This window comes from Harpia harpyja, chromosome Z (genome assembly GCF_026419915.1).
Source record: "Harpia harpyja isolate bHarHar1 chromosome Z, bHarHar1 primary haplotype, whole genome shotgun sequence".
In the NCBI taxonomy this organism is placed as follows: domain Eukaryota; kingdom Metazoa; phylum Chordata; class Aves; order Accipitriformes; family Accipitridae; genus Harpia; species Harpia harpyja.
Window position 1 is genome coordinate 99,576,486 of NC_068969.1, and position 27,902 is coordinate 99,604,387.

The 27,902-nt window shown below is 38.0% G+C and overlaps 1 protein-coding gene across 2 annotated transcripts in view; it reads right to left on the minus strand.

The window, feature by feature from the left end:
* The window catches only part of PARP8 (poly(ADP-ribose) polymerase family member 8), a 119,352-nt gene that overhangs the window by 30,812 nt on the left and 60,638 nt on the right, over positions 1-27,902 (minus strand). For both annotated transcript variants that reach the window (XM_052775733.1, XM_052775732.1), the window contains 10 exons: positions 27,523-27,593; positions 25,045-25,122; positions 19,762-19,856; positions 16,222-16,282; positions 15,062-15,152; positions 12,091-12,157; positions 10,255-10,380; positions 7,579-8,143; positions 5,224-5,277; positions 5,028-5,123 (listed from right to left, as the gene is read on the minus strand). In XM_052775733.1, the coding sequence (XP_052631693.1) occupies positions 5,028-5,123; positions 5,224-5,277; positions 7,579-8,143; positions 10,255-10,380; positions 12,091-12,157; positions 15,062-15,152; positions 16,222-16,282; positions 19,762-19,856; positions 25,045-25,122; positions 27,523-27,593 (1,304 nt within the window). The remainder of the gene's footprint in view (positions 1-5,027; positions 5,124-5,223; positions 5,278-7,578; positions 8,144-10,254; positions 10,381-12,090; positions 12,158-15,061; positions 15,153-16,221; positions 16,283-19,761; positions 19,857-25,044; positions 25,123-27,522; positions 27,594-27,902) is intronic.

Here is a 27,902-nt window from a genome sequence, read left to right on the forward strand (position 1 = left end):
ACATTTTTTAGCTAGATGAACCAAATCATATGGTTGAAAAGTACCTTTGGAGGTCAGTTAGTGTGTTTATTCTCTCATACAGGACTAGCTTTATCTAAACTTTATCTGAAGTTTTAGATAAAGCTAAAATTAGCTTTCTCTTAAGCTTTACCAAGCACCGGAACAGGTTGCCCAAAGAGGTTGTGGAGTCTCTGTCCTTTGAGATTTTCAAAAGCCAGTGAAAGGCAGTGCAAGAAACAAGCTCCAGTTTCAGACGCTTTTCACTAGAGACACCTGCCCCATGGGAGAATATCTCAGTACTTCAGAATGGACTTTGTGGAGGTTGTTAAAATTTCCTAAGCTTACTTCTAATATTTAGTCTAATATGGTAGTTTGACAGAAATCAGGACAATCTATTTAACTATTTTGACAACACGTGTGTGAATGATATACCATTTGAAAATGTCAGAAAAAAAAGCATTCCAAAATATGTTTTTGAAACAATTCAAATCTAGCCATTAATTACAAACAAATAATAGTCCCTTTCTCACTCATCTAAATAACTTCTCTGTTGAGAACAAATTCAAAGACAGTAACACAAGGCTAACAATTCAAACAAGCAGACTCTTACTGTTTTCAGTAGGTTTACCAGGTCTGCCTTCTCCATCTCTCCTCAGCACAAAACCTGTGTCTGACCCTGTACTTCCCACTGTTTTTCAAAGCTGAGCAAAGAGCTACTTCAGAAGAGACTGATGACAGAGCTCCTGAGAGCTGCACAGCACAGGTCGCCTTGCAGGAGGATGCACTGTGATTCTTTACATGAGGTAAGGGAGCTGTTTGGATGTAAAGGCTGCAGTCCCAACCCTCGCTAATGATTTCAAAGCTGTTTCTTAATCCTTCTAGGAAGAGTGAAATATGTAGGATTCAGATCACTGTTAGGAATAACCACACAAAATAGTATGGCTTACATTATGCCAGAGGTTAAATAATACTTTTTCTTCTTAGGATCCATGTATTCACTGAATTTTCCCTGTGCTTTGCAGAAAGACTGCAAATCATGCCATGCAGTGATTTCAGGGAATTTGCAGGTTTTGGTGGCAGTCTATGTAAGTGTGTATCTCTAAATAGCCAATTTAGCTTTTATAACTTTGGGTGCACTGTAAATAATCATTAGATCTCACTGTGCTCTTGAAACAAATACTAAAGAAACATGCTATGATGAGAAATTACACTCACCCTCATCTCATATGGTAAAGGCGTGAACCAGTACAAGAAAGCATTGACTACTTCAATGTTGTTTTTTTTTTAAAAAGGGGATGGAATGAAGCAATGGACCATGGACCTTTATAAAGAAGAGTGTTACAGCTTCACGATGCGTTATAGTATTTTTCTAAGACTCCTTCTTCCTTTCCAGAAAACCTTTGTCCTTCCCCTTCACAGTAATACAGCTGCAGTTCCTTGTGAAAGCATTAGGTTTGTGAGTATTTTGAAGTTACCCCATCTACATAACATGTTTTTATCTACACACACACTTGTGGAGTACACACAGTACTGTATCCGTAATTCTGGTCTTCTGTACTTCAGGGAACTTCTTAAGCTCAAAAGAAAACTGGTTGTTCTGAAAGATCCATACTTTGCTCCGTAAAGAAATTCCCAAGAGAAATCTAAGAATTTTGTACTTATTCATCCTCAGTAAGTCATTAAGGTAGCCTCTTTCTTTATCCTCAATAAGTGACTAAGATAGCCTAACAACATCCAAAGATTCCTGTGTACAACAGGATCCCTGAACCAGGAGGGAACATTTGCATGATTGGATTAGTACCATCGGCTCTTGAGCAAGACAGGTGTCCAGTGTAAGAGCATAAAGCCAAACATACGCAATTGCGTTATGCAGCTGTTCTGCAGCAGACATCTTCCATATGATGGTATGTCTGCCATGTGCATCTAGTGTCTATATTAAGCTATGCAAAAAGACACATCTTGTTGTCATCAAGTTGCTCTTATCTTATGGGAAAGAAGATGTCAAGATTTTAAGAAAGCAAAGCAAATTGAAATAGATATTAAAAACAGAACACCCTCCAGAAAAAGTTATCTCAGAAAAAGAAACACAATACTGAGAAGAAAGCTTGTGCCAAGGGAGACTGACTTAAAGATACTTTATAACTATGATGAAAATATAGCCTGTAGAGCAAATCTGCAGAAAGGAAAAACTTTATCCCTCAGTTTCACTGGGTATCTTCAGCTGTCCTGAGGATGAGACATCTGACTTATGCAAGTCATTAATATCCAGCACAAAAAAATACACCCAAAAAATGACAGTTTGCAGTATTAAAAGAATGTAATTATTGTGTGATGGCAACTGTTGAGTTTTTTAAGCTGCATTTCAAGACAATTAATTAAACTACACTATAGTTCATGAAAGGTTTCAGGCTTTCATACTGGAGCATTACACAATCAAATGCCTTACTGGCTTCTTTGCAATTGTGTAAAACTCCATTAAATACCAGAAAATCAAGCCTCAATACATTTTAAAATAACATCTGAAGCAATAACTTTGCTATGCTTTTATAAATTCATATGCCTTCTTTGTCATTGAAGGGAAACTCATTGTTAAGGATACACACACCCAAACATGACCCTGTGTGCATCTGTGTGGAGGAACTATTCTCTAAAGGAAAAGACTGGTGAACCATCCAGAGTTATTTAGTCTGTGGCATCTCCTGTGATACAACCAGCTACAGATAGAGCCTATCTAAGTAATGCCTTTGAGATATGGACGTCTGTGCAAAACGGGATCTAGACACAGAATCTAAAAATATAAGCAGACCGAAGCAAGGTTCTGATCATTACGAAACATGGTGAAGTTACTGTGGTAGCAAAAGTATGAGCACTCTAAAGCCCTTTATGAAGGCTAGGGATACTACATATGGGATCCATTAAGTGATGTAAGGCTAGATTGCATGTAGCCTTGCCTTAAATGAAAGCCCACCGCATTCTGCTTAATAAAGTACTGTATTTCTGAGATCTGTTGTTGCAGCAGTATTAAGCATAAAGTGCTCTCTTCCAGCTGGGTCATTCTTTATTCTCTTTATATACATTATATATATATGTATGTATGTGTATGTGCGTGTGCAGCTGAAGCATGTAAAGAAACCCTACAATCAACTGCTTTAGGTGGCCTCTGCCAGAGTCCTCAGCAGAGTGAAGCATAAATTTCCTTAAGACCCTTTGGCTAGCTCATGCTTGATTCAAACTGAGATCCTTTCTCACCTTCTACAGAACTGCAAACTCATTAATGGCTCTATATGGCTTATTGAGTCACTCAAGCATACACAGAGCATGCTAGATTTCTTCCCTCTATCTCCCTTCTCCCTGTGTTATATAATGACACCCTTTCATTTTTGCAAAGCTTGCTACGTTTTGCTGCTTGCAAAGGCACTGATATGTTTAGTGGCAAACATATTTGCATTCTCCTCTGTTTTGAAGCGCTGACAAACTCTCAAACAGCTAAAATGACCCCTCTTTAAGCTGCAGACAGAGAAAAGTAATTCTGAGGGGTTTTAATCTCTAAGGTGGGAAAGCAAGAAGAATTAAGATTTTTTTTTATTTAGAGCAGATGACTTTCCATTCTGTTTTATTTTAATAGTTCATCATGTGAACAGGAATAAATCCTACTGTTTGCTTTGTCCTATGGACAATAGATAAAACCCAATAATTTAAATTATTGCATTATCCAAACTTTACTCACTATCTAAACATTACTGACTTTGTCTTATGATGTCACAGGTAACATGCATAGCAGTGCATTCAAAGATGAACAACAAGGAACTGATGCCTTTTCTACAGGCTTCTAATCAAGGTTTGGTTTCAAAAGTACAGAGGTTTAACCAAGACTTGAAATGGTGTTAACTGAATATGTAGATGCTTTCGCAAATCCTATTAGCAGCTTACTTGCATACCCTGTCTACAGTCAGAATGCCTGACCATGGTGCCAGAGTGTCATGGGGGATGATGCTGAGGTGACTTTGCTACCATGTAAGCAATAACCTTCCTGAATTTAGTTCCATGGAACTATCATAGATGATGTCTGCTTCAACTTATGTGTAGTTGCTCGCCACACTGTGGGCAAATTGGCAGGTGTCAGACCATTCACACGCTGGTATTAGTTTTCCATGGCTTTAAGCTTTTAAGGTTACTCAGGTTTCCATAGGATTCAGGACAGGTGAAACAAGAAGGATTCTAAACTGCAAGATCAATCCTAAAGGTAAGAATTTTTTTTCTCCCAATATACTCTTTCACAAAGCTGCACTGATTCAGTAGCTCCAGGCAGAGTGTGTCTTTCATGACCAATCTTACTCTTTTTCACTGTATGCATTCACCAACAGAATGAGAAGGTACAACGTTCAGCATGCAGAATTCCTAGTTCCCAGTTATACAGGAATGAAAGGAAGGAAGAGCTGCCTAAGTGGCTCGACTTTGGGCATACTGAACCACAACAGTGCCCCTGGACCAGGTCACTGCTATATCAGACACTTCACAGAGCATCTCCTTCTACTGCGTTTTTTATCACATTATGGAGAATGCTCATCCCAGCGGCCCATGAGCAAAAGACTGTCAGAACTTCACAGCCTTGTGGCATTAACACCAGTGTATCTAAATACCCTGGCTATGGTTTGCTAAGAGCTCAAGGACTGAGGTGACCCTAAGCTTTTAAAAGAATGCTAGAGGACCTGGAAAGCACTCTAATGCACTTCCTCTATCTTATCTGGTTGTGACTACTGTAGCACAATAGTGTTCAGTGAAATACAGCCCAGCTTTATGTTTCTATGATATTATACAAGCCTGATTTCCATCTCCCTTGCTTGCAATACATTTTTCAAATTTATAGCAAAATCTGGTTAATATGCATTATATTTTTGCATCTTAAAAGGATATTAGGATGAAATGCATCTGAAATAATTCAATAGTTTTGTAACAGGTTAGTATGGTCCACTGCTATTTAAGTCATTATAAAATGCATTGTTTATCCCAGCAAGCACACCACTTACCCTCAGCATAGGGCCATTCTGAAACACATGGGGTTCATCACAAACTACACAGTATTCATTCAATACTGGTATCCGCTGCTCAGCAAATTCAATAGTCTGAGAACAATGAAAATGAAAATAACATCTGCTTAAAAATAATTAACAGTCAGCTCATGCTCCTCAGTGCTTCATAAATGGGTAAGATATGACATCCTACCTGCACAAGAAAGCCACGGTCTCGTACCGGAATGCATTTTGCACCATAGTTTTGCTGCAAGGAAAAAGTTGAGGCAACTTCAGTGTTGGTAGACTAATTATAAGGAAATGGTAAAATATTTGTATTTTTTGCATGCAAATATGTTAATTAAACAATACTTGCATCTAAAAATATCTCTCATTTGCATAAACCAGCCATTACAAATAATCAATCCTTTTACTGTTTGCTGGGTGTGGGGTAGATTTTTAGCATTTCTTTTTAGTTCTTAAATCTGATGAGGTTTTGTATCTCAGCATCCCAAAAACTTTAATCTCAAATGGAAACACCGGTGCCTTCATTCCATTCTAATAAACTGGCATTTGGTAACTTCAACTAAATTTTAACTGTGTATTGTGTATTCAAATATGGGCTATCTGCTTGGGCTGGAAAGGTGAATGTAACTCTCAGAACGGCTGAAGATCTTTTTCTTTTGTATTTACTAAGATCTCATTTCTGTAAGCACCACGCTAACAGATCTCTGTGGTCAGATCCTACTCAAATTCTTTCTGCCTTTTTCTTTCAACACGCAGCAACAAATTAGAAGGAACTTCTGCTACAGGAGTCAGTAAGGTACAAAATTCCCTCTAAGCTGACATCTATCTCAATCAAACCTTGTTTTGAATATGGGTCAGATCAGCTGCATGTACAGCTTTTTTTGATTTTGTTTATGGCCTTATTTCCTTTCATTTCTCTAACTGCTTAATTGGGAAACTTTTCTTTTTTCTCTCCTGGGAAACAATCGTCCTAATTGTATTCATATATGAGATTGAAATACTGTAGCTGAGAACTGAAGAGAAGTTAGGGTCCCAATTCATCACTTTCACATTCCACTGACTTCGAATTGCAGTTAGGCACCCAGGCTATCCATATATCTGGTGCCTGTACGTAAAATGTAAAATGCATTGTTGATGTCCTTCCACTAACATCAGTCAAACTGCACCTGACCATGTATGTGATGATTCTCCCTCAAAGTAAATGCATTCTAGCAATAAATTACTGGTAGTTTTTATAGACTGCCAAGCAGGCTTTGCATTTCTTCCACACCAGCTGATAACATCAGTAATGAAACCACTAAGTCAGCTCTTCATTATCTTATCAAAATCAATGGGACTTTTCCTACTAACTTCAGGAGAGAAAAGTGTTGCTATGTTAAGACATCCTCTGCTGATTCAGAAAAAAATGCATCTCTAAACTGTGACAAGTAAAAAGTTTGTTGGCTCACCTTAAATTAATAGTGCTGTGCACATTACATGAATCAACTTCACAGCATGTATATAAATGATTTTATGATAGTCTATCACTGCTTTTAGATCTGATGAGTATAGCTCACAGCTTATTAAACTAATTTACCATGAGAAATAGCACACTAAATGTAATTTCATTATTCAGAATGCACTATTTTAAATATATGTATGGCATTTCAAGCAAGAATGAGCTTTTTCTTGCTGGGAACGTCAAGTTACCACCAGGCTAAGGAAGTGGAGAGAACTGTCTCCTCAGTGTCTCCCCCCAGATCCAACACATAAACCAGACAGATGCCTTGAAAAAGCGCAAACAGACCCACTCTTTCCTCTAAAGTATAAAAGCCATCTCTTAAGAGGCAGAAGCAGAAGAATTAATTTTGAGCACTCTTTCTTAAATTTAAGAATATGTGCTACCCTTTGTTTTCCCAGTCAATCATGTCTCTGGGGAAAGAAAGGGGGTCAGTGTAGACCTAAATCCTTCCCCAATCTCCAGCTGCCACCAGCGCATTTGAAGGTTAAACCATTCACAAAGCACAAATGTACAAGAGGTGAGCTGAATTATGACTGCATTCCTTCCACTATGATGATTATCACAGATGCAAAGACCAGAAGGAGAGGTGACTTGGCACCCGAGCAAGCCCATGGACGGTTGCTTCCCCCGCAAAGCAAACAGTGAAATGAGAAAAGACCTGTGTGACCAAGCCAACTTCGCAGCACAGAAGCTCATACTCTCCCTTCTTCCTGCAGCAAGAAAGGAGGCAGGGAGGGGAGTGGATGATTGAACTCTTCCCATGGCCAGTAGGTACATTGAGCTGTAATCAACATGACATGTAAAATCTCTGTCTTGACCTAAGCAAATTCTGGCTTTGTAACTTAAATACATGTGCATGCACAGTTGTTTGAATCCTCCTTAAAAAGCTGACTCCATTGCTCTTGTCTTCCAATATATTCAATATATCCAATATATTCACTACATGTGTTCTAAGTATTAATGCCTTTGCGTAACAGGCATAATGGCACATTTGGAAAATAATAGGAGGAAAATGAGCAGAAAAAAAAAATTATTACGCACAGCAGCCTGTGAAGGGGATGATGAAGATGGTGTTAAGATACCAATAAGCCCTGAGGTAAGAGAGAGCCTCCTGCTCTCTGCTATGGTGGACTCCTTGAAAGGTTCCATTTTGGATGATTTAGGGGCATTGGAGTAAGTCTTGCTGAGTAACTTGTGATTCTTAAATCCGTCCAATTCTTCCATTCTAAGATTACTGGAGTAGGACCTGCTTAAAAGTTTGTGGGGCTTCAAGGTGCTGTTGTGCTCACATCGAGGGTCCCCAGAACACGATCTACTTAATAGCTTATGGGGCTTTAAAGTGATGCACTCTTCCTGCTTGACGGCTGCAGGGCAAGAACGGTTCAACAGTTTGTGCGATTTAATAGCCATTGTCTGTTCAGCCCTAGGGTCACTCGACAACGAGCGGCCAAAGGTTCTGTGAGATTTTGTGGCACACATATCCTCCACCTTCACTGTGCTAGAGCAAGTCCTTCTGAGTAGCTTGTGAGTTTTGGAGATGCCATCCTGTTCTGACTTCAGTTTTGATTTGTTTTTACCACACCCAGGTGGAGGATAACTTGGCGACCTTAAAAATAAAGGAGAAGACAAAGTTGGAGAGTAATCAAAATCTTCTGCAAATCAAGCAAGACCACACATATGTAAAAATCTTTGTGTCACCTGTTTTTATGTACATCACTAGTGATAAACACAGCCCAACATTAAAAAAATGAGCAATTGTAGGTAGGACTAATTTTCCAATACCAAATAGACATCTTACTCCTATTTACATACAAGCTTATCCATCAAAAAGATGACTGACTGCTTAAGCAGAACTTAGAGCTGTATCCTTACAGCTCTTTGTAAAGGTCTCTACATCTCTAAACAAACTATTAATTCAGGAAATTATCTTTGAAATGAAAACCACATATTTCACATGAGATCATAACACATTTTCCTTATCAAAATCCATCTTTCCTATGCAATGATCATGGCATGATCCCATTAGAGTTATTGTCTTCTGGACACAGCATAACAAATTCTATGTCCAGATCCAACGGAAGATAAAATGAGCAGTGAAACTTGCAGGCAGTAAACCAAATTTAATTCAGCTGAAATGAACATTATATTTAAAAACCTCATAATAATCTAGGCGCTTTGTGGAAGACAATTTGATGCCCTTCTTTCCTGTTTTAGACAAATTCTAGCTCTGTAACACTAGAGATGAGAATGTGAGGGATCTAAATTATGAATGCAGAAAGTAAATAACAAAATGTTTTTACGAAACAACATTCATACTAACTGTCACATTTCCATAAGGTTCACATTTGCCTGTCCTTGCAAAGCAAGAACATGTAACAGGTATGCTGAACCATTTTTTTATGCTTTATAAGCAATCCTGATCTTTGGAGTATTTTGGGGGCTTGGATTGAATAGAAAAGAAGTGAAACCCCAAAGGGAGAGGTTGGCAGGTTTCCTCACCCTGTTAGCAAGTGTGAGTGTAGAAGATTCATGTGGAGGTTGCTGACTCACTTTTGCAGTTGGCTTACTACCACCCTCCTGCAGACAGGAGGGAGGAAGAGGAGGTAGGTAGCTCTATAGAGAGAGGGGGTCCCTGCATTTGGGCAGAGCCATCTTTGGACAGGCACTGCAGCAGCAGCCAATCAAGAGGAGAAAGATTGGGCTGGCTTTTGTATGCCGTTTCTGAATAAAACCAAACACCAAGTTACAGCCTGCACTAGGCAATGGTGTGTGGCATGGTAGGGAATGGGTAAGCTTTCTACTTAAAACACCACCTTCCTCTTCTACCTTTAAAAAGACAAATAATCTTTTGTCATCCTCCCTTCTTCAATGTGAGTGATAGCTGTACTCCCTCTCTTTTTTATACACGGAATTTAGAATGGCAAAATTCAACAAAAAGCAGGAATGTTCAAAAAAGCATTCAATTCAAATTCATAGAAGGGGTGATCTGTCAACCCTTCATAAGCAGGAAAACATGCCAGAGTAAATGGTCACATTCCTGAAAGAGGTAAAATTAGAGCCTGATTTTACATGTATTTACAAGTATGAGTAACCGGCAGAAGTCATAATGAATTCAAATGAACTATTCACAAATTACTTCTTATGTTTTTAATGCCTTTGTTCTTTGAAATTCTATGCCTGCATTTCAGAAGTGTTGAACATTAATGTGCTCAAACAGTGGAGAGGGGTGGGTGCTCAGCAGCTCTAAAAATCAGTCTTTCATTAATAACCATTCTAGTTTTAAAAATTAAAAATACACACAGCTGTGGAAAGAACAGCTAGACAACCACAAAATTTTTTTATATATGTAAGTTATGTATTACTTGTATATATTACTTATACTCTTGCTATTCAAGTAACAGTCAAATGCTACCAAGCTATAAAGATACTAATACAAGAAATTAAATAATAATATAAAATTAATTATTTCCAATTCTAGAATAAACATGGCTGTTTCAGAGAGCAGGGCACTGAAATGCTCTGCCTTCAAATAGTCTTAGAAGCTGCAGCAGTACCTAGTTCACTTTTGATGTCATGCAAGGCAAGGACTGGAAACCCATGAGGTAAGATATAAATAGAGCACTTCTCTGTGGAGAAAAGTCACCATTTCACCTTCTGAAGTCTGCTGTGGATTTTGAACAGGATATGGTGTTAACAGCTCATTTTCCTTGCTATTACCTGCGCAGTGTAGAAAAGATGTGCAGAGGGGATTTCACCTTTTTGTCAGACACCTTCTTATTGTGCGTACAATTAGATTTCTCTTTGCTGTTCTTCCACTGTTGTGTAACAAATGTCTGCATGATTCTGCAAATTAAGAAAAAAAAATTTTCTTACCCTAGCCAAGACATACTCTCTTTAGTACTAGGATCTCTCTGTTCACCACATAGGTGACATGGTGCAGTGTCCTTACTCTACAGGCAGACTTTTTCTGTCATGTATGTGGACTGATGATTGGGTGCCTCAGCTTCTCAAAAATGTTTTCTTTTTTCTACATAAAACTAATTTACATAAAACTCTTATAGACAATACAGTCTGCGTAAACAACCACTGCAAGACTTAGCAGGTATGCCTCTCATGGCATATCTAGAGACAAACGGATTCAAAGGCATCCCATCCAACTCTAGGCGTCTGTCTGTCCAGTGACTACAGAGATAGGCTACAGCATCCACACTGCTCAAGTTGGAGCATATTCTCCTACGGCACAAACATGAAGGTAGGGATGTCAAATATTACAATACCCAAAGAGGGTTTACAGAGAAGACAGAGCCAGACACTTCCCAGAGACGGACAGCAAAAGGCAGTGGTCACAAGTTGTGGCAAGGGAACATAAAGGCTATAAAAAGACATGCACAAGAAGAATGGCTGAATACAATAGGTTGCCCACAAAGGCTGGAGATTTCACAGCTCAGCTGCCTGAGACTCTGAGTGAACTAACCTAACTTTGAAGTTAGGGTCACTTGGAGCAGGAGGTTGCACTAGGTGACCTCCAATAGTTCCTTCCAAGGCAAATTACTCTGTGACTCTAATGACTCTTCAGTGGGGGTCTTTGAGTGATAAAGTCAAAGCAGAAGTTGGTATGGACTTTACCAAAAATTTAGTGACTCTTCAAAGATGAATATCCTGTTGCCACAGCCATGAGTGACCACGGGGTTCATGGGTATTCTGACTTCTGCTCAACTGTGAATTATACAGCTATGTCCTTGAAAATGTCTTGTGGGAACCTTTAGTAATTACCTGGTGCACAAATCAGAGACAGTGTAAGTACTGAAATGTTTTAAGAGACTGTTCATGTCTGGGGAGCATTTCATCATTTTTCTTCAAAGTCATGTATTTTAATAACATTGCTTCATTTGTAAGATTATGAAAACGCTGCACTGAATTTCTTCAAACACCAAACATCAAAAGATTTTTTTCTTCTTAAGAGATTCGTAATGTTGTAATGGTCAGATATTAAAGCCTATAGTCTTGTCACTTTATTACACATACACAAGCGTATGTGAAAAGATGACTCAGCAAAATTTTATTAAATTGAATTGTACCATGAACATATGAAACTGCTAATTTTTTCGACTATTCTTCCCTCTTGTCCTCAAAACATGGATGGCCTAATTACTGTTGTACATCCTAGAGGCCACCATGAAAGCATAGCCCCCTTAGGGTATGCAAGATGCTCAAAAAGATTCCTGCTCCAGAGGCTTCACCATCTAAGCAGAAACATGAAATTCAACACTCCTAGTTACAGTCTTTTGAACTTTTGTAGCTTACTTCCTAAACGGCAGGAAAGTGACAGAAAACCCTGGGAGGCAGCACAAATCCGGTTCTCCTCAACAACTGTCAAAACTGAACTTAAAAAGGCAAATCTTGTTATTTTTTATTTAAAGAAAAACAAGTTCAAAACACTTTGATCCAACCAATCTGACAACCTGAGAATTTTATCCTACTTGACATGGTCCAGGAACTAAAAAGAGTGCAGTATTTGCCTAAAAACAGGGGTTTACACTTTTCTAGACTTACTTTTTCAGCTGATGTCCCAGCCCAAATCTTTCCTTAGTAGAGATCTGAAATACATCCACAGTTGGCGCTATGGAAAAATGAGATATTGTTGATACATGAACTTACAGCAATAATCAAGAACTCACGACCATATAAATCATATTTAAGGACTCTGTTCTATCTGGACCTTTACTATAGACAATACCATTGAAGCAAGGGTGAAAGTGGACATGTCATCCAAACCAATTAAGAAATGAATGGTCTTTTTTGGAATATCAGCCAATATAATTTGTAATTTTACAAATAAGTATTTTAGAAATTGAATTCCCCCAAATGTATCTCTTCCCACTAATTTTAATTACTAAAAAGTGTCTGGTTTTTATATTATGCAAGTACTAGAGAGCAGCATCAGATTAAATGTATCTGGACCTGTAATTCATCTCGCCTAATCTCAAATTTTTTTCCAAGTAAGTAGTCTTTACACACTACAGTTCCTGTGACTATGAAGAAAACCCAGAGTGGAATAAACTGAATTAATCAGTATCTGGTTTGTCTTTCTGAGGGTATTTTAATACAAGACCCATAATCTTCATCGAAGTGCCTGATATATGAATTCCAGTGGCCAAGGAATACCCTGAATTTTCCTCAAGACCTGTCCTAACATTGGTACATCCATATTCATCTGTCAGAAAATTGGAAGTGTACGGGCTGAAGGTCTGAAATTAGCTCCTGGTATTACTAAAGTCCTTTAATAACATTTACTAGATAGAAGGGGCAGATGGAATCCAGCACTTTTTGAGAGAGCCTCAGGTCCTCAAGGCAGGACAACAGCCAACACATATTACAAGCATGAATAGACTTTACACTTCGTATTACATAAGGTGGTAATGACTACAGTAAAATAAAAAAGGAATGAAAACAAAAAATCTGGGGTTGGTTCAAATTTTATTAGAAAAAGTAAATCAGTACTTTAAAATCTGTATTATTCTGATCACTCAGAAAGCCAGATTTTTTTCAGAATGTCAAAGTTTATACTTTAATTTCACTTTAATAAATTAAATTTCAAAATAAAATACAATATATCTAACCTGCCCATCCAATTTCACTTAGTTCAAAGCCCTGTAGATACCCTTTCTCTAATGTTATTAATTCAATATAATCTCATCTTTTAAAGACAAACTGATGATTTTTTCAAAAGGGATGAATGATTTAATTAGGGATAGCAATGTCTTAAGATTGTCAAATTTAGGACACATGGTAGGGGGGGAATATTTTCAATGAGAATCATCATAGCTAGACCAGCAGTCTTAAAATCTGACATCTAGACTACAGTTGTTGTCTATGCTCTACAGTCAGAGGAGCCAGCCCGGTACCTCCAAAGGCTGATTCATCCTCATTTAAGACAGGTTTGTAAGGCACACGGGAGAAACTGTCCACAAGTACAATAATGAGACAAGCTATTAACTAGAAGAATGACTATCTAAAATCAGGATATTACACAGCTACAAGGTGGTACTAATACCCCCCCATTGTGCTTTGGAGTATACTGCATTTCTGTTTATCAATCAACAGAAAATACTATAGAAGAAAAACATGTAGCATAAAGTTATGGCCCAGTGGTCTCAAAAAAACGTATTTAAGGGGGAAGAGGAATTCACAGAGAAAGGGTCTTGTTAACACAAAAGATGGTGGATCTCATCGGCCTTTTCTGGTAAATAAAGACATGGCTGCAACAGCAGCTGAGCTCTTAAAACCAGTATCAGCGAAGCACTTGCCTCTGGCCCTGATCTTGCCTTTCTTGATACTCAGGCACTCCCACAATCAGTCAGCTGCAGGACTGGGAACCAAGCTTCCTGTTTTAACCTTGTCAATGGTGCAGAAGATATCTTGTTACTTCTCATTTCACTAGATCATATCTTACTGCATGCTGCTCTTCACGCTTCACCTTCTCTTATTTGCTGCACTTTTTTATTTTTTAAATTACATTTTGATAGAAATATTCTGAATACTAACACTGCTACCTGCTACGGCAAATACATATTTTAAGATCCACTTATTTACAAAAAAGATTCAGGCAATAAAATACAGACAAGAAGACCAAAGTCAAGCAAAAAAAAAAAAAAAGATTGATGTAATGAAATGCTTATTTGAATGAACAGAATATAGCTTATAGTTAGCATCGGCAGGCAACATATCCTATAAAAATAGCTCATTGGGACAGATTTTGCTAAACATATTATGACTGGAAATATCTATGCATTTTCCAGAGGCAGAATTCTCCCACAGATACAAGCCTGAACTGACAGCTTGTACTGGGAGCCTCCAAAGCCAGGGAAGTTATGATCCAAATTGCAACTTGGTTCTGACTTCCCACTGTAAAAACATATCGGAAGTTGATTCTGCATATGAATGTTTCCAAATCTTCAAAATAAGTTGATTCTTCAGGAGTTTGACCATTTTTACTCTCATGAGGAAGCTTTACTCACTTAACAACTCATTCAAATCTAGAGATTCCCAGAGTTCACACAGTCGTATAGAAATCAGAAGCTGAAACGGTAATTATCATGGCCTGATTCTTCAAAGGTGTGTGAAAAAGGGCATATTAATGTGCTGCACAGGTCTGTGTATGTATACCTTATCAGTAATATCTCAGCTGTGCAGATGATGCCTGATTTCCAAAATCAGGAAATCACATATTAGAAACTGTAGATCTTTATTCCTTAACCCTGGTTCCTAGGGGAAGCAGTTGCATTTCAAAGGCTATCAGGAAAACAAGTTCTAAAAATCAACCTATGAATGTTTAAATTAGATGCCCATGCCATCATTGAGGGCCTAGCCATGCACATAAATATAAGCAGTAGGACCGCTCTCAGCAGTAAATCTAAGCACATGCAGGGTCAAAGATTTGATAGTAAATGAGTATCTATCACCTAGTACATGGCTCAGACCAAGACACCATATAAGGCACATGAAGAACACATGGGTGACTAACCTGGACCATTTAAGTACTGTGTAAGTGAACAGTGCAATCGCACTATTATAGGCTCTGTGCGAATTACATCCCAAGCCACAGCAATCTCTTCCTAGTTCAAGACAAAAAGAAAACAACAGACACCATTAACCATCATCAGGAACTGCTGCATTTTGTCGGTCTGCCTTAGGGTTGTTATAAACACCATCCATCCATTTACCCAGTTGTGGAATAACTACTCCAACTTTAAACTTAAGACTTAGGACAAACTATTGCCTGCTGATGCCCCTAAGAGCAGTGTTAGACTGCTTCCAGTTCCTGAGTATGCTCATTTAAACTGAGCACAGGTTTATACACAACACTACATCTACAGTGGAGGCAGACACATTCCCATTTATCAAGAGATACTACTTCAAAGCTGGGAAGCAAAGGAACAAATAAAGATGGAAAGGAAACTCATCCCATAACACAGGGCAAAGGAAACTTTTCCTCCTTAAGAATGATTAAAATAATTCAAGGTATGATCAGATTTTCTTAAATTTTAGAAAAGCCCAAGAATAACTATCTTATGTGTTGTGCTGACCAGAGAATATGACATATCTGTGCAGAAGCTAATGATGCCCCTAAAAGCACGGACTTTTATTCTTTATCTAGAGGACAGGAAGTTACTGTGCAGGTGAGGTGAGGAAGTGTGGAGTTAGTGACAGCATAACTGTTACAGAAGCCATGCTGCCAGTTGACAGCACCACTGTCCTGTGTCTCCTTTGCCACTCAAGCCTCTCCCTAATCAGCTGCAGATGCTGAGAAGCACACAGGAGAGCTCCAGCCAAGGTCTTCATCCGTTCAGGACTCTATGAAGTGCCTTCATCTAACTAACATCTAGGATAGCAAAAAAGTAAATGTATTTCATTTATATCAGTTAAAACATTTACCATTCACAAATCATGTTCAAAAGGAAATACACATGTGGTAAATAAAAGCCTACAAAGCATTTTAACAATGTGAACATAAAAGGAAAAGGAAACCTTTCCACTGAGTAGCAATCAATAATGTGACAGCCACTTGTGAAGATCAAGTCTCTGAAAAAGGAAAGCCTCAGTGGTTGTCTAGAGAGTCTGATGTGTAGCAGAATTAAATGGGTGTTAATGTTCATTATGTAATTCTGTGATTAGATTACTCACATCAAGAAAGCTAACATCAATATGCAGATCAATATCTACATCATCAATGGCTCCATATTCCCTGAAAGGAAAGAATTACATTACATTACAGCTCTTTAAGATACTCCTCAGCCCAGGAGTACTTACAACAGTAAAGATTTTATAAAGGATAATCTTGTCTGTAAAATCAGAATGCTTATAAAATATGCATTTACATACATTGGATCAATATTCCCAGTGGGTGCCGACCATCTGCTGCACTGAAACTTTCTTTCAGTGGACCTTGCTTAAACAGGCTAAATCTTTTTTTCTACTAATTCCCCTAAATTCTCTCCCCATTGCTGCTATGTATTTTTGTCTTGCGTATTGCACAAATAATTCAAGAAAACAAATTCAAGGTCACATGATCCTCCTATTTATAACAAAAGAAAACCCTAGTTAATTTTCAAAAGTATTTCAGGTTAACTGCCAATAACCTAAGGAGAGGCTTGAGATAAATCGTTGAAGACAAATACAACATAGCCTAGAGGGTGGCATATTATACCTGTGGGATTGCTTCATACATTCAAGCATTTGTTTGTCAAAACATAAAGATTGCCCTGTAAGGTGCTTAAGGCAATAGTTAGCTTATTTTATCTGTTATGTGTAGTATTTCTGGAATCCCCCAAGGTTCAGATTTAACTTATGCTCATAGGTGTTTCATTGCCATCTGAAATCTTACATTTAAAGTATGGCTTTTCTGCCTCTTATTTTCTGACTCATTCTGATTGCCCTCTCCCAATGTACTTGAAGACTTCTGAAAAATAGGACTAGAAAATACTCATTCATACACCTAAATAAAAAATTGCTTTCCTTTTCATTTAAATTACTTAAGTGGACAATACTGTAAAAGTGCAATCACTCCCAATTTTTCACAGACTAGCTTCTAGTCACCAGTTTTTTTCTTTACACTGCATTTATGTGCCTGCTCTCACAGTGACTTCCACGCTTTTCTATTAAACTAGAGTAAGACATTGCACAGTAACAGCTGTGCATAAATAAGATGATACAGTAATTTTGAAATACAAAAATATTTTTGTGAATAAAATTATCTCCTACCAACGTGGCCTCTCAGCCCATGGTAGGACCTAGCTCACACTGGAAATGCCTTGACCTCTTGTGAAGATTGGTGGAGGGAATCCCTTCCACCAAACCTTGGCATCTCAATGGTTCTCTCTGGTGAAGGCAAACCCAAAGACTCTCTCTAGATCAGATGTGTCCAGACATGGCACACACAGGGCAGGTAAACAGCTGGCCAGGGCTGTGTTACCTGGAGGCTTCCCAGCCACCCTGAGAGCTGCTCCAGACTCTGCTCACCCAGAGCTGTACAGGCACTTGCTGACCTCCTACAGCTCACTGAAGACCGGGCTTTGAAACAGTGAAATTCTCCACCTACTAAATGGCTTAGCCACTACCCTACACAACAGTGGCCTCAGTTTTTTGTGAATTTTCCACAAGATCCAAAGAACAGATTATTATGAACTCTTAAGTAATATTTATGAACCCAGGCTGGTGTTACGCACTTGACTGAGATTCAAAAGGCTGTGAACAAGCATAATTTTATAAATTAAACAGAAACACAGTTGAACTGAGGAACACAGAAACATTAGTGGAAGGAAGGACAAGACAAAAATAAGTTATAACTGTGGAATTTCTATACTCACTGAAATCCCTTTGCCATCCTAGAAAATGGATTTTAGACACATGATGCTGACTCTAGTTTTACTTCCCCAAACTGAAAGGCATGAAGAAATGTTTTCTCCCAGCACCTGAAGCTTAGGTCTGCTGCCTACAATGGCTCCATGAACACATCTTGATTTTGAACCTCCCAGAGGTCCTCTGTCCATCAATGCATAAGCAATGTAAATAGATACCAAAGAGTTTGGATCAGTTGGTCCAAAGGGCTTTCTCACAGCTTTGCTGGCCAGATTTCAAAGGGCAGTGGTGAAAAGCATGCAGGTATAGGAATTTCACTTTTATGTGTACAGTTGACTCTGTGACAGCAAGAGACTACTAAAAGAGGGTCAGCTGTCTAGGAAATAATGTATCTTAGTGGGTGTCACTGTCAGACAGACTCCTCTCTCCACAGAGAAGTGGAGCTGCAGGAGAGGGATGAAACCAAATGCTTAATGCTGTTTCTCATTTCCAAGAATTTATAAGTATTTTCAACTGCAACAGAGTGGAATAAGCATTAAAGTTTTCCACATGCCAAAAGCAGCCACAGATGCCAATTTGTACTAGAGTGAACCTAAGGAGATCACAATGCTTCCAATGAAATGGTTGATTCAATAAATTAGATGCATTAAAGTTTTTGAAAGGTTACATATAATGTTTCAATTTTAGGAGCTTGAGGGAGCCTATTATCAAGATATTCTCAATTTCATAGTTATCCACTTGGCAACTAAACATTTATCTCATTCATTTCCTAAAGCCATCTGCAACTATTTGGATTTAAATTCCCCAGGTCCTCGAAATGTAATGAAATTTTCACTTAATTTGAAAATGTATAGTACACCATAGTTGTAGATGTGCTCTCTCTTCTTAGACAAAAATAACAGAGCTTATTGTTTAGAGGTTAATGGGAATTGTTACTTGCAATATATGTATGCCTAAGGTTATTATCTTCTCTGTATTTTATTACTTTATTTGTATGACAACTTTAATATTTTCTTCATAATACATCTGACAGGTCTGTTACATCTTGCCTACCTGTTATTTTTATGGAATTATTAAGATTACATAGATGGAAAATGAAGTTATAAAAGACCTGAAGCGTATTAAAAATATACAGCTATGCCCTGTGACAGAATATGCCCAACAGAATTTTTGTGCAATTACACTTTGCAATCCACCTCTGACTGAGGTTCCATCACTTCCCTGTGGAGGATACTTTAGATTCCCACAATTAGAAAGCTTTCCTAAAATCTAATCAAATTCTTGTTTGTTGCTAACACAGCTAGTTTCTTATTGTCTCTCTCATGATGACAATAAAGAACATTTAATCACTCCTCCTACCTACAAACAGCTTTTTTGAAGAAGAACCGTTATTATGTCTTCTCCTTCTCTTTTTTCGAGAGTAGACAAATCCAATTCCTTCAATTTTTCCTTAGGGAAAACATTTACTAAATCTCTTATCATTCCTATTGTTCTCCTCTAGGGCAAAAGACAGAATATAACAGAAAAGGAGTTTAACAAGGGTTTAGAGTAATGCTGAATAGTAATTTTTGACAAAATACAACAGCCTGATCAAATACCAACTGGACTGCAAAAGACAATGATGTTTTAGAAGAGGCTTCCAAGGCTTATTCTCAGCACAGCCAGTTGTATCAGTACTCAACCACAAAAAAACCAAGAAAAAACAAAATGAACATTATAGCTAGCCAGCAGCGCTCCTTCCTTTTGCCACACAATACGCAGCAATCACCAGAAGAGACTTCTGCTTTGGCAGTCAGGGAAGGTCCACAAGGAATTCAATCTCCAAAAGGTTAAAGGTTCAGCAATACAGAAAGGTCAATGACATACCTGAGAGATACTGCATTAGGTCCATAGATCTCTCTCACTGCTGTCAAATCAGCCTCCAGCTGTGGGTGCTTGTGAAGTTCTCCATCATAGCTAACCTACCGGGGAAAAAAAATATCATAGGAGTTCTTATTTGTTTCATTACTGGCACCTGATCTAGGCTCTTCAAAGTTCCCCCTCCAAAATATGCTGCATAAAGATTCCTTAATGCAACGCTCAGAAAGGACACTGTATTGATAAGCTGAAGCACTGAGCTGGCCTACCTCACAGGCAATGAGATTTGCAAAGCAGGCACTTCTGCATCAGAATTTTTTGAGGGTCCCACTCCTGTTCGTGGGACGAGAAGTTGCAAAGGACTCATCCCTCTATCCTGTCTTGTCCTGGGGTTTGTTCTGGGACACTTGTGCATTTTAAAACTGTTAAGTAGGAGAAGAACCAGATCTCCCCAATCATATCATCCCTGTCCAATCACTACAGGACAAAGGTTTGCTTGTTGTCATACTCTCATATATATTAGACACAGAATGGCTTGGGCTCAACAAGAGAAGCATGAAACTACTCTACGTACCAAGTGTCTCAGCATCTAAATTACATTTTCAGTCTACCCATTGGCTGTATTCTATCCACCAGTGCAATGATATCAGACAAAAACAAAATAAAAGAACACTTTCCCATTTTAAGTATTTTACCAGAGTAGGTGTAAAGAAATAGCTATTTAGGCATCACCCCTGTTTTTTTCAAACTCTAGATGAAAAATGGAAAACGTTATGTTAGTGCTTACACTATAAAGTAAAACTTGTGAGCTGCTTTGGTTGGACTGTATGAAGTCAAAATAATTAATATCCTCCTATCTTCTACACGGACCAAAATACCTCTTTAGCCTTGTAACAATCTACTCACAGTCTATTACTACTTTCTTGTTAAGCAATATGCTCCTGATTGTATGAACCTAATTCCACTTCTTTACAACAATTAGAATGACAGTAATTCCACAAAAGTTGAGGAACTCCCTAGATTTAGACAGATTCAGAAATGAGAGTAGGATTTGGCTTGTACCTTCAACAAACTCAATGACCAAAGCAGAAGAGTATAATTTACCCCTTTAGACATAGATATATATATATCCTTATACAGGAATTTCTGCAGAGGATTCTTGCTATTGCAGAACCGTATCTAACTACAGTACTGTTTCTTCCATTTGTACATCCAAATCTGTATGAGATCAGTGCTGTGACACTTTCAGCTCTGATATCTAGAGATGTACTTTTCAATCTAATTAAATAAATTTCAATAGAATTAAAATAATAATCAGCTGATCACTTTTTACATGTGAAAATTAGCAAAGAATAATTTGGTTAGACATAGAATTCTTCAAATATAAGGCACAGAATTCATCAGCATAGCATGGAAATGTGTTTATCAGAGGTATCAATGATATTCATGACCAGAAGGGTATAAGCCAAGTACCCCTCCCTTGTTTGGGCAGGCATGTCAGAACAATTTTCCAAGTAGAAAAGCATGGGAAGAAAACCTTTATTCTAATTTTTTTTTTCAATTTAGGTAGGAGCAAACCAATCCTTTTTACATGCTCATTACTCAAAGATGAATTCTTTAAAGAAGCATAAATAATTGCTGTCCTGCTTCCAAAGACAGCACAGCAATTATTTCACAAATCGTAGCTGTGGTGCACTTGTCACCTTTGTTGGTCCTAAACCACATTTTTTTAATCAGTCTTATGTATCAATAATAATAAAATCCAAAAGGAACACTATGCAGAACACTGAGCTGATCAACGTAATGCTTTCTCCAATCTCTTTTCTGATGGTAAGAGGTTATGAACTCAAAAGGGAAACAAAGCAGTGTTCTGGCAAATTGTAAGACCACAGTATGGTATTTTCCACCCCTGAATTAGTGCCACAGACATGCTGATGTATGCAGAGGAGACTGCCAGAGTTTTGTATATCTGCATTTGCAAGTATGTCCTGTAAGTGAAGCACGAGAGAAGGAGAGAGAGCACCAAAGGCAGTAGTATTACTGTTTCAACCTCCTGTTCTTGTTTGGAAATGTAGAAGATAGAGATTCAAAGCAAGAATTAACAGAGAGTCTCAGAGGAAGCGAATATAAAAGCTAAAAATCTGATAACTTTGCTGTGTCTGAAAGGTCTGTGTTTAGAAAGTCTCAGTTTTTAATCTGAGACCTGATTCAGATTATTTTGTCCCACATAATGACAAAAGGTTGCATTTTTAAAGGAGATTAAGTGATTTACAAACCTAAATCCCATTGAAAATCAATAGGACTTGGGCTACTGAATCACTTAGCTACTTTGAAGTATTTATCCATTAAATCCTTAGGGAGGATTACAAGCAGGTGCCTAGGAAACTGATACAAACACTTAATTTATGACCAAAAGGTCATATCTTGTTTTCACTGTCCATCAAATGCCATTTCCCATCTTCCACGGTCCTTGTTTCATCATCAGCTGCTCTCTTGTCTTTCCAGCTGTAACCACTTAGCAATGTTAAGAATTATCCCTGACCTCCATCTTCCCCAACTGTACTGCAAACAATTACACTGGCATCTATTCCTTCTAGTTGCTAAACTCAATGTTTTTGTCCCCCTTCTCTGTGGGCACAGCAAACACTCATCCCAAATGATGACTAGCTTGCCTTGCCAGTTCCCCACATATACAGTCAACTATTTTGTCTTCCCAATACACCTGGTTCTCACTTAGTAACTCTTACAATCACTTTATTGGAAAAAGGACTGCTCTTTTTATCTCTCAAGGGACTTTGCTCATTACCTGATTTCCTATTTATTTTCTGAGTCCTCAATATTTTCTTTAATTCTACAGGTCCTCTTTAGAATTTTGTCTTTTTGACCATGAAATTCTAAATTCAAAATTCCCTTTTTTCTCCCTTGTTAAATATACTTTCTATGTCTTTTTCTGGTTTTTGTTTGTTCTCTTCATTTTGCTTTTTGAATATTCTATACTGAAGACGGTCACAATCATCTGATATTTTATTTTTATTGCTGATTGTGCTGGTTTTGGCTGGGATAGAGTTAATTTTCTTCATAGTAGCTAGGAAGTCTATAGGGCTACGTTTTGGATCTGTGCTCAGAAAGAACAGTATTGATAATACAGAGATATTTTTGTTATTGCTGAGCAGTGTTTACACAGAGTCAAGGCCGTTTCTGCTCCTCACCCCACCCCACCAGCGAGAAGGCTGGGGGTGCACAAGGGGTTGGGAGGGGACACAGCCGGGACAGCTGACCCCAACTGACCAGAGGGGTATTCCAGACCATAGGACATCATGCTCAGTATATAAATCTGGGGGAAGAAGAAGGAAGGGGGGGACGTTTGGAGTGATGGCGTTTGTGTTCCCAAGTAACGGTTATGCGTGATGGAGCCCTGCTTTCCTGGAGATGGCTGAACACCTGCCTGCCCATGGGAAGTGGTGAATGAATTCCTTGTTTTGCTTTGCTTGCATGCACGGCTTTTGCTTTACCTATTAAACTGTCTTTATCTCAACCCACGAGTTTTCTCACTTTTACCCTTCCGATTCTCTCCCCCATCCAACTGTGGGGGGAGTGAGCGAGCGGCTGCGTGGGGCTTAGTTGACGGCTGGGGTTAAACCACAACACTGATCTAATTGGTGGGGTGGTTTTTTTTTTTTGGCCAGTTATAATTCCTTCAGTTAAATGTATTACCTTAAAAAAAATGACAATGCAATATAATGTAGTTTCCACTTCAAATATAAGGGAACTAAATTCTAACCAGTACTGCCTGTTACACAGCTCTTTTACACCTTGCAAAATGATGTACTGCTCTCTGTGTTCATATCTCATAGACAGCGTTAATATTTATTCATTCATTTGGGCACTAGCAGGCATCCTTTTCCAAACGTATTAGCACTGGTTCAAGAAATAAGCACTCCCAGCTGTTTGCTGCCTTCTCCTTCACCTTGAGGTTACTGCCCTTTCTGCAGAGTTGAAAAATGGAGCCACTACACACAACTCATCACTACAGGGCAAAATCAGAAGATTTTTCCTCTCAGGCAGATTACAATAAGACATCATGCTTTGCACTTAAGTATGTGTGCACAGTCCTCCCCAGCGCTCCGTGGGGCTGTAGGCATTGGCAGCTAAAGGGAGGCAATTCTGCAGTCATTTCTAAAGTGAAGAAGCGTAAATACCCCATGTCAGTTATTTCTGACACTGAAAATACATTCTTTCAGTTCCAGTTTCAATATCGCTTTTAATAGCTTTTTAGGGGCGTGCTTTTTTTTTGGAGTAAAGCACCTCAACATGTATTTCATGTTCAAACCCCACCACGCTGTTGGCTGTGCAAGATAAGAGGCTCGGCGATGTCCTGCTCATCAGCATCCCACGCTCTCTGCACCGACCCAACCGGCTGGCACTGTTGGCGTGCTCCTGCAGCCTTGGCTCTGCACCCAGGGCATGGATGGCTTCAGCTTCAAGGCTGAGGCAGGGACAACTTTCATAAACAGCAACCATAATTCGTTAAAATGTTCATCAAAATAAACAGTTCTAATAACATAAGTGAGGAATGATTCCTTTGGGGCAATAGTTAGACTAAAAAGATAAGAAAAATCTGAATAAAGAGACTAGCAGCGTGAAGTGCTCTATTGACATTGCAAAAGGAAAAGAGACGAAGAGATTTTATTTCCCAATACATAAGAGAATGTAATAATAAGTAATTCTGCTGAAGGAACAGGAAGGAGACACAGAGCAGTACATTCATCTAAAAATATGTAGCATTTTTCAAGGTGAATTTAACTGTGGAGCTCAGAAAAAGAGTGGACTATTGCCTAGATCAAAATTATTTTGTAATAACCACTTTTACCATTAAATTGTGGTGCTCTTGACTTTACAAAATGGCAGTCCTCCAGAAGGTAACAGATTTGGATCCAGCCTGAGTTCCTATTTGTACCAATAATGGGATAAACTTTAAAAAGTGAATATCTATTTCCTGGAAGTAAGCAACTGGCTTCTATTTTCAAACGTTCTGAAGAGTACTTGCTTTTTCTATTCTTACAGCTTTGCAAATGTAAACAAACTAATCTTATTTTAAATTTGATATAATTATGCAGTATAACATAGTCAATATTTCTGTTATAAAATACTATGTATATATACATATGGCATTCTATTTGATGTTGAATAAACATAAGGAATTAATTATTACCATAAATTTATAATGAAATGAACAACAGAAGCTTTCAAATATTAATTTCTTGAAATTTGTGCAAAAATTTCTTTCATTACCTGTCCTCCATAATAGAATTCCTCAGAATCATTATCTCCTTCAGAGTCGTCTTCAACTGTGCTGTTGTGCCGTGACCCCTTATTGGAAAAGGAAAGTTAACAATGATACAAGTGATATGCTTATCTCACATTTATAGTTCTAATTACAACTACTGGAATTATGTTTTTACAAATAAGCTCATAGCACCCTTTATTAAGAGATTTTTCAGTATCATTTTTCCAAAAAAGTACTTAGGGCCTGTTTTAAGAATAGTGAAATATCAGACAAAACAAGCATCTACTAATTGAGTACACAAAACCACCCTGAATAAGTTGGAGAAATAGTACTTCGTCTGGCTACAGACTCAGTGTGGTATTTTAGGGAACTGAGTTTATTATACTATGTGGAGATACTTCACTCTGTGCTTTTGCTAAACAAAGCATCATTTACCCACCAAGACAGGTTCTGGACTTAATTCATTTGGTGTTTCAGTGACCTAATAAAATTTTAATTTACTTTATTCTGGTAAATCAATTCTAATAGTTTAAGGAAATAATTCAAGTTTGAACGTGGGATCTCTTAAGTTCCTTTCTGTGAAAAACTGACACATTGCTGCTTAATTATTATTTTTAACAGAAGTTCCAGCCTGTTGCCAGAAAAGTTCAAACTTAGTTTTCTGACTAGCTCTGTTCTGAGACTTTGAAAATTAAGGACTAGAAAGTAATATGCTTACCCAAGTAAAACCTGCTCTAAATAGGCTGCTCTGTGAATAATTGCACTCAAGTAAATAGAACATCCTGGTACAGACTGCAACTCAGCATGAGTTGAAGTGTTATATTCTGCTTCCCACCAATGGAGCCTTTACTTATAATTATGTAATTGCTTGAAGATACTAATTCTTGTTTCCCACAATCTATGTGTTATTTCTAGGCCCCATGCTGACAAGGATCCCCTAAAGAACACCTGTTAAAATCATAATTCTTCACTTTAACCTGAACATGATGCACTTAGTGCTTATTTTGTATTTATGTCTCGCACAGAACTGCCATAATGGAATAGAAATCAGATGTATGAATCAAAGAATAGAAGTTACCCCTAGATCCCACATATTTCATAAATGTCAAATATACCCCTATCACCAGTTTCTGTGGTCAGACATTCTAACCCCATTTTCCCACCTTCGCCTCTAAAGTCCTGCTCTATTCACTGTATACATAGAACAAAAAATGTATTTCAGCCAATTTCATGGCAATGTTCTACAACAAGGCATAAAAATAATTTCTGCTTCTACTTCACTGAAAAGAAACAAAGTGACTTTAGTCTTCTTTGGTTTATAATAACCTTAGTTCAAGGGGAAGTCTGTGTTAAAACAGAACTCAACTGAACAAAAATTCAACATGAACCAAAGAGAAATGAAACTCTTACATCAGAATAGTAACAAACTCATCCTGTCCTAATCAAACCTCTAACTGTCTAGCCAACATAAATGGTCAGTGTTAGAGACTTTTTTTAAAAGGTACTTTCATATTTAAGTACCTCATTCAACTAAAAACAAAATAAAAACTCAGATTCTGCCCCATAGAAGCTGACTATATCTCAGGCTTTTAATTAAATGGCTAAATTCTTCCTGCACGTTTACCGAGCACTGAATACAATGATGAGGCAGTAGAAGCAAAGTATTTCCAGTGCGGCTTTTTACATCGAAACTACTAAAAACCCAACCATACACATTAGCATATCTGGGCATGCTTATCTCACCTTCCCAGGATCAAATACAGATCAGAGCCTAAAAAGCAGTTGTCAAGAACCTCAGCAATCACCCTTACCAAAGGAAGTGTTTAAGTCACGCACCTGAATACTTGATACAATGCTTGATTTCTTGCTAGGGGTAGGAGCCTATGTGGTACTTTCTTTGAGCCCATAACACTGTCAAGCCCTGTAGACTTCACGTTAGTGCCTCTTCTTTCTTAACATCTCAGTGAGACTGGTCAGGGACCCATGCCAGAGGTACAGCACAAATACAACTGTGACTAGAAGGCCTTAACACTCCACACACTAATGGTGAATAGAGTCACGTAGAGGTCTAGAACCTCCAGTGGCGCTGCTGTAGGCCGCACAGAGAAGCAGTAAGCTAATAAATGGGATGTGGTCCTATGTTCAAGAGTAGGTTAAAAGGTAATGGCATCATGATCTACTTCTCCAGGAGAGCTGTATTTTTAGGGAAGACAGGGTCTACACCACTGTTGGAACAAAAAATGAAATAAATGTCAAAACCGTATTTCCTAGGATAGGAGCATCCCTATCCCAACTAAGTGGTTCACTGGTTAGTCCACATATGAAACCCAGAGAACTATGCTCATCTTCTAACATGTGTAAACGTGTACAGTTCTCCTAAGCACACATTTGATAGGAAATCTATAGTAAATATTCATATTTTATTATTTTCTGTTGTTTCTTAAAATAACTTCTGTTAAAATATGCATACAAGAAATACATACCTCTCCATTCTCCCTCTGTAATTTTGATTTTATGGATAAGCAATAGTTGACATCGCTGGTTTTTCTTAATTCTTAAAAGAAAAGGGAAAATAGGGAACAACTGTGAAAAACGTGAAGTAATTTTGCATATGTGGACTTGAAATACTTAGTTGCAGTAGTAGAGCAAACAAGGAACAAAAAGTTACAGATATGAAAAGCGTCAAAGAGTTTACAACAGTCTAAAATTCAGAAGTCCATACATCGTAGAAGACTGGTATTTTTAACTATGAAATGAAACTCAGCTGGTCCATCTAGGAGTTTTTCCCAATCTGCGATTTACAATTTAGCGTCATTCATTGATTTTGTATACTTTATAAAAGAATGAAAAATCAAAACTCCTC